Source organism: Hydractinia symbiolongicarpus, chromosome 5, assembly GCF_029227915.1.
Source record: "Hydractinia symbiolongicarpus strain clone_291-10 chromosome 5, HSymV2.1, whole genome shotgun sequence".
Lineage (NCBI taxonomy): Eukaryota > Metazoa > Cnidaria > Hydrozoa > Anthoathecata > Hydractiniidae > Hydractinia > Hydractinia symbiolongicarpus.
The window spans coordinates 6,644,447-6,656,655 of NC_079879.1; the positions used below are offsets into that span (position 1 = coordinate 6,644,447).

The window sequence follows — 12,209 nt, forward strand, 5'->3', positions numbered from 1 at the left end:
ACAATTTCACCTCATGTCTTTTGAAACAGTGTATCAGCTTAATGTCATTGAAGTTAACATCGATTAAGCCCAAATATTTTTTTTATACATTTTAATGAAATTTAACGTATCAATGGAGCCTTAAAACATTCCTCTGAAATATAATATAACCTTCACCAACTACAATTCATGGCCTATATAAAAAATCAAAATAAAACAATGGAATATTAACTGATTTTTACCTTGTCGCTCTTAAATATGCCTACAATTCAAAGGTTGCATAACAAGATATCAATGAGAATGTATCTCTCCTTAAAGATGGTCCCACTTGGTTAGTGTCTTTGTTGTGGCTAAACTTAATTGTATCTCGTTCGACGTGAGTGGATAGTAGCCATAAAACAATCAGAAACTTCTAATTATAGCGTTTTACAAAGAGAAATCTTAACTATAGTCTCGATTAGTCATTTTGTATATTGTGTGCGCTGCGTTTGGTGCACGACGAAGAAAATTGATGCTCAATTTAGTAAAATGAATATAATAGCAAGGCTGGTTACACACAGTAGTTCATCTAGAACTGCAGCACGATGGAAAATTGTTTAATTCCCCAATGTAGGTCATTAAAATTCTTGGGAAAGTTTTATAACATAGTAATGATAAGAACAATATGTGAATCTCCTGTAAAAGTCAAACTTTAGCAGACTCTTCTACTGCATTAACTTCTTTAAACATTCTTAAAACAAGATTGGAAAAACTCTCCAAACTGCAGAGTTTTATAGATCTGACAGAGTTTAAGTTTGTATGAAGTTTAGGAAAAGTCATTGCTAAACAAGAAATTGTTAGTGTAAAGCAAGCATAAGGCTAGCTAATTGTTCTCTGGAATAATTCAAAATAATGCGTGGTGATGGTCATAATAGCTTTCTAACGTGTTCACAATTAACGATCTTATTCTGTAATTAACTGCAAAGGACATTAAATTAATCGATACAGCTACCGGAATTGGAACATCCTGTTGGAAAGAAAAGCCCGATTTTTAAAGATTTTATTTCTTTTAATTCTATTGAATTTGATTAATTATATAAGTGTGCTTATAATTAGGTTGCCATCCAGACTAACAGACCGTGACTAGTTCCTTTGTCATTGAATGATGCAGCGCTTTTTTTCTTTGTGGCCAATAACACCATTTTAACATTTTTGATTTAGATTTCTCGTCATGTCATTAGTTCAAAAGAAATGTTTAACATTTGTTGATCTTGTAAAACGATAAAATAAGCGATAAAAAACTTTTAAGGATGTCAAAATAAATGGACAAACTTTTTAGTTCTCATCCTGTCACTAGTTAATTAGGATTTTATAGTTCTTCATAAAAAAGAAACAATGTATAAAATGCAAACTTGACGTATAAATAAATACAACTGGAAATTGTTAAGGAAACACAATGTCCGCAACAAAAAATTACTTATTTTATTATAAAGAAAACCTGTACCTTTTATTACGTTTGGCGCCCCTCGTAAAAAAGAATTACGAGCTACTACCACGGTCAAGGTTATAAATCATTTATAATTGATTAACGCATGATTGACGCTGTTTAATTAATGCTGACAAAAAGCATTTAAATAGAAACTTTGGTATTAGCGACATTAGCTTTAATCGACAAACAACGCAGGTTTGAAACACATCGAATCAAAACTTTTAACGAAAGTTTGCAAAATGAGTATGTTTTCTGGTTTTTAAGTTTTTCTTCGTCAATTTTTACGCTGAATTATATTAGTGTATATCCAAGATCGGATAATTGTGATTGTTAGTATATTTAGTGTATTTTATATTTAGACGTAAAAAGATCTATCCTTTGTGCTTTTATTCTTATATCAATGGTGTGCATTTCTTTAGGAAAACCGGTAAGTCATTTTTTCTTTCTGTAATTAGGTGAGATACTTTACGGACACATTTTTTATAGTCTTAAGGATATCTTGGCAAGGAACAGACGGAATCAGCAACGTGTAGTTAAAATTCAATTCAATTTAATTTGAAGTTAATTATTTTCATTTAATGGTTAAGGAAAAAAGATCATGGTTAGATGTCCTAGTTTCAAAAGTAGAAAGTACCAACATTTCCAAAATTAGAAAAAAGATATTTTTCCTTTCTGCTAACATAGTTTAAAATTGTTAAATCTAAACGCTTTTGCTAAGTCATGCTTAGTTATCTATAAATCTATAAATGACATTTACTCCAAACGAAATTATTTTCTTAAAAGTAGAGAAGTAACCTTTTAAGAACCCTGTTGTCATATGGTTAAAAAGATAGATTAGTTTTGTCTAAACCATTTTAACCTGTAAACTATTTTTCCCCAAAGTCAAATGGACAAATAACTCAGCAAAAACATGATTTGTTCTTTACGTAAATGTATTTCTCCAATTTTTTCTTAAACATTGTGTAGAGAGAACAATACTACGTCGTCAGTTGTTATTCTTCTGACTCTAAAAGTGTGAAAGGGGGCTGGACAATCTACTTCCTCTGCATCATATGTTGTATATCTGCATGTAACAAACGAGGTGGCAGTATCATAGTTTTTTTTACTACCCAACACGGATTAGATCCGCAGCATGTGAAAACTGAGCAGGGATTACACCATTTAGAACAGTTAGAACCTAAACATCTCTAACCATACGTGTTTTATGTAGGGAAAGAAAACCGTTTGGATATAACGTTTTCCATTCTTTTAATAAAGCTAATTTATACAAACTAAAAATGTTTAAACGAATTAGATTACTTTGTGTTTTGACTTATCATTCAATCAGGTTAGAAAACGTTCACAAATACATTTTATTCTATCTTTTAAAGTCTCAAATCACCTTTTTCAGGGTAACGTAAAAGTAAAGCCAATTTATAAGATTTTTTATCCTCATTTGAAATGATCCGATTAAAAATATTTTCAGCATGGTCACTTCTTAGCTACGAAAACAACAAGGCCATTTCGAAGTCGTTAAAAATAGATGACGGCTTTAACTGCATACCATTAATGTAAATGTTTTCACCCAAAAATTAAAAAAATTGGTTACATTAATTTGCAGACCTAACTCATAGCAACTATTACAGTCGAGTAACTATGTGCTTCAGAAGAAAGTGTTACGACAAAACGATGGAAACACTTTATATATTTAAATATATTTAACACCGAAGGATAAATTGTTACGGCGAAAATTTGTCATTGAACACATACAATACTAAAAGAGATAATTTTTAAGTTGGGCGCATGTGGTTATTTTTAGATATGGTTATTCGCTTTTGCAACTTCTACTAAGGGGTCAGTTTTGGGGTAATAATGGTTTCAGACCTTGCGCTTAGATGGTGCGTAATTATATATTGGAGAGATTAGTGTGTTGCGTCAAGAGTAGAGAAAGGCACATAATGCGAAGAAAAAAAAATAGTGTTTTTATGTGGTGGGAAAAACAAATTACGTAATGTATTAGCTCGTACTGAACGTGTGTTGTAGATATTAATTCAAAACATTTTACTGTTCTAGTGACACTTCTTTGATTGCACACCCTTGTAGAAATAACGACTTGTCATAAAAGTATAACTATAGATAATAACTCGACTAATATATCCCTAATCGCTAATATATTTCCTTTTTTCACAAATTAGATACATATCACTTTTATAAGTACCAGTATTCCGCAATTACAAGAAATTTACTTCCATTCTTTCTGTGAAAATCTCTAAATATGTAGTATGATAACTTTTAAGTCGGTCGCTTAAATAGAAAAGATGACCGAGAGAGAAAATAAGGGCAGAAACATGTAACATACAAAAATTGAGTATTTGGAGTTATGTAGCCTCAAAAGATCGATTCAATTATAAGACGTTTGATTTTATGATACCTTCTTGTTTTAAAATGTCTATAAATTCTAATAACTGTTATATTTAATATATATAATATATATATTATATTTATTTTAATTTAGACTGCGGAAAAGCAGACTAGACCAACCGAACCAAGCGAACCAACCGAACCAAGCGAACCAACCGAACCAACCGAACCAACCAAACCAACTAAGCCCACGACCCCATTCAACCAGGACTGCAGTAAAATTTTATGGTTTAAACCATGTAACGCAAGCATCCCTGCTTATTTAGAATGTGGCGGAATAGCTTGTAAGAAGAAAGTAGCGTGCCAACATAACAGGGCCTTTGACTTTCATTATTGTGTTGGCACCGAAAAAGGAGATTATAAACATTAAAAAATGAGAAGAAAGGAGAGAAACTGGATATGCGTATTTTGAAGAAGTTGTAAACACTCCACCTAAAGAGTTTGTTTTGGTCTTGTAAAATGAATTATATCTAAGCAAGCGATTTTGTTATTGACCTGTTACAAACGAAACGTAAAACAACTTTTTCATAACGTGAATTTTTATCAACATCGAATTGAATATTTATTATTGTATATTTATCAATTAGTTTATCAAATATATTTCAACCTAATTATCATTCAAGATGTTTCAGATTTGCTTTCTTATGGAAGATATGGCTTATTCAAGAATCCCTAACTTTTCTAGTCAATGTTTTATTTTTGTAAAAACAGTTTAAAAACAGTTTGAAAAACATTGTACCCTCTCTGCGATTTAGACCAGATATCGTTCTACTGATAAAACTGAGGACAATTATAATTGTGATAAATATAAATTAGGATAATATTATTAAAAATTTTGCTAATTTCACATTTTCAGAAATTGAGAAATTTTCAAATAGGAGCCGCAGCACTTAGGTGCAATTGACAGAGAATTTCGTTATTATTTTATAAATCGACAGAAATATGCACAGGACATCTGTTCATAAGAATTATAAGATCAAAATTAAATTTTTATCGGTATACTAATTAATGTTACTTTTTCCCTCTTTTTTCCCCGAAATATAATATTTTGGAAACGTAAAATAGCTTCGGGAATAAATGATACGTTATTTTTTTGGTTGCCAAGATAATAATAATAAATATTAATCAAAATAAAAAGAACAACAACAACAACAACAACAACAACAAAAGAAAACAAACAAACAAGAAACAGAAGGAAACCGTAACCCTGGTTTTCAAAATGATTGTCCTAGAAAATTTATGCTATTTGTAAATTGATTTTATAAGACATGTTAAATAAATATATATTTATTTTTATATTACAAAAAACTAACTGATGATTAAAATATATCCGTGCATATTTTCATAATTTTTTAGGAACATTTAAATTTATTGTATAAAAATCAAAAATATTGACTATCTCGCATGTACTATCGAAAACTTTAACAATAAACAATCAAACTAGAAATCAACAAAAGTTTTTATTTTGACATAAAAGTGATACTGTAATACATATATAATTTTTAACATGGGCGTTCATATTTATATCACGACATAAACACGTTAATCATTCATTTAATGTGTCGCATTAAGCGCAATAAAATTTCACATTTACCCATTCAGGAACAATGCTACCGAATCAGACATACTTGAATTTGTTAATTTGGCTCTAACTAATGTTTAGCTATGCCAGCTATTTTACGTCACACAACATGCGAATAATTTGAGATACTTTGCAACACTCAGATATTTAAGTTGCGTACAAGGCGTTATATTTGCCTGTTTAGTTTCTCTTAAAAGTTTCCAACCACCCGAAGTTTTGATTCTATAGAATGCCATTCAAATTCTGCAATTTAGAGAAATTTATGGGAATTAGAAATTTGTACCACAAAAGTAACGGCCCCACTTTAAACTCCGCGCATAACGCCAGTTGCAAATGAAAAAAAAAATTCCGTTTTGGTCTTTGTGTTGTTTCATCAATCATTTTTTAATTGGAGCTCAATTTTAATTTAACAGCCTTTCAATTTGATTAACGCAGCATTTTGATTAAAAAAAGCCAAATGATAGTTAAGGAAAAACAATTCCAGTTCCTTTTTGTTATTTTATTTTTTAGAATTTAAATCCAGGTTGTCTTATATGATTCTTCTTTTCTTACCTGTTTGGTTACGCGTGCATATTCAGAACTTTATAAACATTCGCAATTCAACCATTACAACACACTTGAGACACTTTATTAATTTCTGCAACGAGATTTATTTACCAGATCTTTTTACGGAAGTTATTTGCAAGCCATTAAAATTAAGGAACGCTGTTTGCAGACACTGTGAAATTTTAGTGAACATTGCAATAGGCAAAGTTTTACCTGAGAGGTCACCAATTTTCGTGACGTAAATATGAAAAAGCGCGCACGATTTATTGATTCTTAAAAAAAATATTTTCCTGTTTACAATAAAGTTGTAGGTTTGGTCAATTTTTTTCTTCATTTAAGAATTCCACAAAATGCAAAAATATCATTAATGGTTGCTAATCGCCAAAATATGCTTAATGTCCTAATAAATCAACTCCATCTCGATGTTGATTACATTGTTAACCATGACTTTGACGTCAATTCTTCCTGATAACTAGTCAATGCACTTAAATTTATCCGTACATCCGCCTAAAGAAAGCCCTAACCTCAACATGCGATTTTGATAGAGGGCGATAACCTCAACATGCGATATTGATAAGAGGGCGATAACCTCAACATGCGATTTTGATAAGAGGGCGATAACCTCAAATGGACTTCCATATCTATTGCATCAAAAATTATTTTAGAAACCATGTTGAAATGAAATGACGGAAAAGTTTAATCTTTTAATTGTGTTACCACGATTTTACGCCATGATAAGCCCATATTAACTGTTTATGAAAGCACTACTAGAAAGAAAACGACAGATTTTTATAGCTCTTAGAATTATTAACTAAATTTAGCAGATTTAACGATACCAGTGAATTTTTCCATACTCCACGCACGATTGTTCGTGGTTCATGGTTGTTCGGGATTTATTTTTGATACCCGCAAATCCATAGCACTGAGAAGTCATGGATTTTGATCTCTGAATGATTTTTACTAGCAGGAAATGTCCTGTCTGACCATGTAGGGTTCATTCCTTCATCTGCGTGTTTATCCACCTATGTTTAAATTGGGCGTCAAAAATGGCCATATCAGCAGGTGGCCGATTACGCCACAAAGGCGGTAAAAGTGAGAAACCTAAAATTTTTTTCTTTCCTGATTACAATTCTCTGGACACGGTTCTTGTAATTTCACCAGTAAATGATGCTTATATATTATTCCTTTTAATTCGCGCCCTTCTTACGCCCAAGCACCCAATATTTTGCACGACACGGCGTAAAACAGGCCCATAAAGCTTTTCTATTATTCTTTTTTCCCTATATTTATTTTTTTACTTTTCGGACAGCTCTAAATTGCATATTTTGATGTTTGAGATTGTTATTCTTTATTCCATATAGAACAACTGTAATGAACTTCAATAGAAATTTGTTCATTTTGGCGTCCCGTTATAATTACAAAAAACTTGAAAACAAGTTAAAGATCTTATAATCTGATTATTCATTGTCTATAGAAGTATCTTGACACAATTTGGACATCTAACGCCATCTAACGCCAATTTTCCATACCTTTTAAGGGTCCGCCTACTACAAAATCGATCTTGTCCTGGAGGCCTTGGACGAATTCTTTTTCTGTAGTTACTACCCGTACAATTTGTCGTTATTTTGATTTTAATACCTTGCTCTATATAACTACTATTAAGTGTTGTAGCCAAAAGTGAGAAATTTGAGGTTACTTTATAATTACCACATGTAAGTTTTTTTCGTATTGGAAGAAGGCCAAAAAGATCTCATCGCACATCAGGTTTTTAATAGTAAGTAAATAAATTAATATAGTGTAAATTAGACAGTGAATGCGATAGGCGTCCTATAAAGTAGCAAGTGACCATAGAATACATCGACTATATACAGGTGCTCGTTATAGCAGGTTAAATTGTATAGCGGATATAGACCTTGCACTTGATACAACTTTTTTTCTTTTAATATCCAGTTTTAGAAACAAACAAGAAAACAAAAACAAAAACATTAACGAACAAACAAACAAACCGAAAACCGCGCAAAGAATGTTCTTTTAGCAGAGATGTGGGATGTCGGATGTGATTACAAAGCTGTTACATGCAGGGAGTCTAAACTAAACATGGCAAATTAAAATGTTTATTCGCTGACAGCTTATTCTTTTCGACATAATTTACCATGCTGGTAATAATTGGCTTGTCTGGCCATCGATGCAAAAAACTTCTCCAATACACATTTACAAACAAGGTAACATAATTAGAGACTCGACAAGAAGTCTTTACAAACTCACATAGTTTCAAGGCGACGGAAAAGCTAAAAAATGGTTGAATAACAGACATATCAATGTCCAGTATAATCACCCACTGGTACATAATTTCTCTTTTTTGATGCGTTTTTTTTTACTTAAGGCTTACCTCCTGCGAAAACACAAGTTGATTTCATATGGGAAAGCTTGAAAAGTTATCTATGAATCTTTTTATTTTATTAAAAAATCTTAAAGTTTGGTTAATTATAGGGAATTAGGTCATAAGCAATTTGATGCTCAAAAACAATTGCTGGTATGAATGATAATCAGGGTAACTAAGTATTAATAAAGGAGCTACGAAACGGCTGTTCGTTTTCGAATTTAGTGACTTACACGAAAGTCGAGCTAATTGCAGTGAAATGTTTATGATCATTGAGGACAAAAACAACATCTTAAATCAAGCTAAATGTTATATCGGGTATCGAAATATAATGACAGAACAGTTTTCTACATGGATACCTTGCCTTTAAGTCAAGTTTTCTAACAAAATAAACCTTAAACTTTTTGAACTAGCTAGCTATATCCTTTAAAATTTTGCATAGAAGCATACCAGTTTGTTGCACATAAAGCTAGTCGAAGCAACAACAATGTTTTCAAAATTTTTTTAAAATACTAATCACCTTCTTAAAGCTAGTAACATAGCATTTTTTAACAAATACAGCTTCTCGTATTGTCTCTGCGTCTCCGTCAAAACAAACTTTTAATTTACTGGTATTTAATACATTTTACAGACCGTAGCTTATTTTACCGCTAAAAAGAATACTGAAGGAAGGTTTTTTCTTTTTAAAAAAAAGAAAAAGAGAAAAAGGACCAAATTCACTAGAAAAATTAATTATTCATAAAGTTTGTCTAGACGTCTATGTGATTCCAAAGTGTATTTAATTTTTTGCACATTACCCTTTGAGTGGTTCGTTTATTACACGCTATTTGAAATTGTACGGGGATTAAGCTTATCAAATCGTTACATAGCCCCTTTAATATTCGTGCAAGTATGTTTAAAATATCAAACTGGATAGGTTAAAACATATTTACATCACAATCCAAAACGAAAGATATGCCATTATGCTTCTACACTATTGTTGTTTGTTCTGTCCCTAGATGATACTTGAGAAAGATTAGGCAAGAACACCTGATTCATTGACTCTTAAAACAATACCTTCTTTTTTCTAATCCGTGATGCAATATGTTAATTAGCATAATTATGAAAAATTTCAAATCTTGGGAACGGTTTAAGATTTTTTGAAGCAATAAAAAGATTCGTAGAAAACTTTATTTAGCGTGAATTTAGTTTAAACACAAGATTGCAACTTATTTAAATAATTTAAAGCTAGGCTTTTAAAGGCAATAAAAAAGAGTTTGTTCTTGTCAGTTAAAAAAAAAAATAATAAAAATAATAAAAAAAACTCGAGAAAACGGTGATTAACCAGGAATTGCACAGTTAATTAAAAGTCAATTATACTAGTAATACCTACAGAAACAAAAATCGCCATTGTCATGCACGCTGAGTTGTTCTTATTATCATTAGTCTTATAATTTATAGTTAAATGTACTTGGCCGCAGGTGATTATTGGTAGAAATTGAATTAAATTAGAGTGAAAGATGTATTAACGATGGGAAACCTTTGTACGCCTGATATGGCGTTCATGCTTTAAATGGTTTAATGATTCTTAGTATGTTTACATTAAGACAATTAAGAGAATAGCTAACATCAAATTAACGCCTATTTCTTGTTGGATATCTATCTGCAAGGGGATATTAAACAACATGTTTGCAAAATGCTGCAAGTGGGACTTCAGGAAAATTATATAACTTGGGCTATTTCCTCTTCCGCGTGGTTTTAACTTCCTTGCTTACCAAAATGTTGCTTTACAATGTCGGAAGTGTAAAAATAAAAAAGTTGAATGCTTAAGAAAGCAGATCGTGTGTTGTCGAAACATGTTCAGAATTATAATGGAATTTTTTTCTAGAAGTGCGTAAACTATATTTTTAGAAACAGAAGACCTAACCGAAAAATTTCATTAAATTTGACACTATGAACAACTGGTAGCTTCTGGTGGCTACATAATTAAATCAACGGATATTTTAGGTCTCTATTCTTTTAATATTCAGAACTAGACGATACTTCGAATTAATAAAACTACCAGTAATCGCAAAAAATTTTTACAAATCATATGTAGACTTCCTTCTTATAAACTAAACCTTTACAAACAGCTTGACAAAATGAAAATGTCGTTACCGTAACTGATTAGTCAAAAAGTGATGGATCATTTCATTCGTAGAACTTAAAAAGAGTTAGATGGGCGCATGTTACAATAAATTTCGGTCTGCTTTTGTAGAGGTGTCATTTAATCCATACACGTTGTTATTAATGTCAATAAACGCTTAGCATGCATTTTAACTGCTTCGTCATCCACGCAACGTGGGGAGAATAGCTAACTTAATGCCTAAATTTTCCTGGGTGACTCTACCACGCATTCGTGCAGTTTAGTTATTAATCATGCTTAAATATACAACTTATTCTTTGCGAGATATATTTGGAGCAACCTGATGGCCAACTACATCATAGCGGATTTTATTTTAATAATCTACAACGAATTTATGGTCTAAATTTGCCAAATTAAAAAAAAAATAAATGATTAAAAACGTATTATTATTCCGAATATTTATACAAATATAGTCACTCCAGTGATGCAAACCCTGTTATTAATGTGGGTCCTGTGTTCGAAATGCTTACATTAAGTAGAAACCGGCATTGTCTAACCAATTTTCCTCACATGACATGGGTTGACCCACAGCTGTGGTAAAAACACTTGCTAACAATGCCTGCGCTGTGGACCGAACCAAGAAATTTGTAATTACAAAGGGAACTCCATAACGACAAGGCCACACGCTCTGACCAATACTATTTATATTTCCAAATTTTACTTCTTCTTAAGTGGCATATCTTAGAAATAATATGACAAATACCAGGACACCAGCATAACACACGCACAACATGTGGTAGAAAAACTACGGAAATTTTAGGCGAAGAATAAATTAGCTGATGATTACATATGTTGTGGGTTGTTTCCTGTGTTCAAGAATTTTCGTCCTTGTACTACCAAATATAATATTACCTACCACAGAATATAATTGTGCTGGTAAGGCGACATGCTTGACTTTGCTTAGAAATAAAAAAGAGAACTGTGGAGTGAAAGATATCATTGCACATGTAACGTAATATATTGGCAAGACAGCGAAATTCGGCGTCTCACACCGGATGTGGCACTACATGGAAACTGTCTTTGTGCACTTATGGTTTGTTTTCTAAGAATTCAATTATAAGTTAAGCTGTTTACATATTTAAAAGACGGACAAAATCTATCAGCCAATGCTCTGTTTGAAGACAATTATTTAAGCTAGTAATAATATAAACATGATCCCTGTTTTATGTGTTAACTTCAGCTGGTGTTGCATTGTATTTATTCGTAGCCTAAAGAGTTTAAAATTGGGCAAAAAACATTTTTCCTTTTTCTACTGAGACATTTGAAGCATGAAAAAATAGTCTTTAATCGATTTCTATCAATATTGCATTTTGTACACACTTGTTCACTTTCAAATTGACTTAGCTTGAACAAAGGTAGATGTTAAAGATCGATTAAAACGCGTTATATATTATGAATCATCTGGTTAGTCTAATTTTAAACCTTACAAGATGTTTATCAAATAATATATGCTAGTCGTTAGCTCGTAGAAAAATCCACGGGTTCGCCCGTCGCAGCTAAGCTACCATCTTGCGTGACAGACAGACGGACGGACGGACAGACGTATACGGGCATTATAATACAGATTTCGCTGTTAAATAAGCTGAAGTAGTATACTCGTATCATATATTCAAAATAATATCGAAATTCTAACCACTGTTCATTATTCTGTGTTCCGCATAGTCTGAAACAATAAACCTATTGTTTTTAA

At 31.7% G+C, this 12,209-nt stretch overlaps 1 protein-coding gene across 1 annotated transcript; it reads left to right on the top strand.

The window, feature by feature from the left end:
• The first annotated feature begins 1,320 nt into the window (after positions 1–1,320).
• LOC130646263 (uncharacterized) lies at positions 1,321–4,789 on the top strand. The gene is made up of 3 exons (XM_057452438.1): positions 1,321–1,690; positions 1,807–1,874; positions 3,942–4,789. The coding sequence occupies exons 1-3, from the start codon at positions 1,687–1,689 to the stop codon at positions 4,215–4,217; spliced, it is 348 nt and encodes a 115-aa protein (XP_057308421.1). The 5' UTR covers positions 1,321–1,686; the 3' UTR covers positions 4,218–4,789.
• The last annotated feature ends 7,420 nt before the right edge of the window (positions 4,790–12,209 follow it).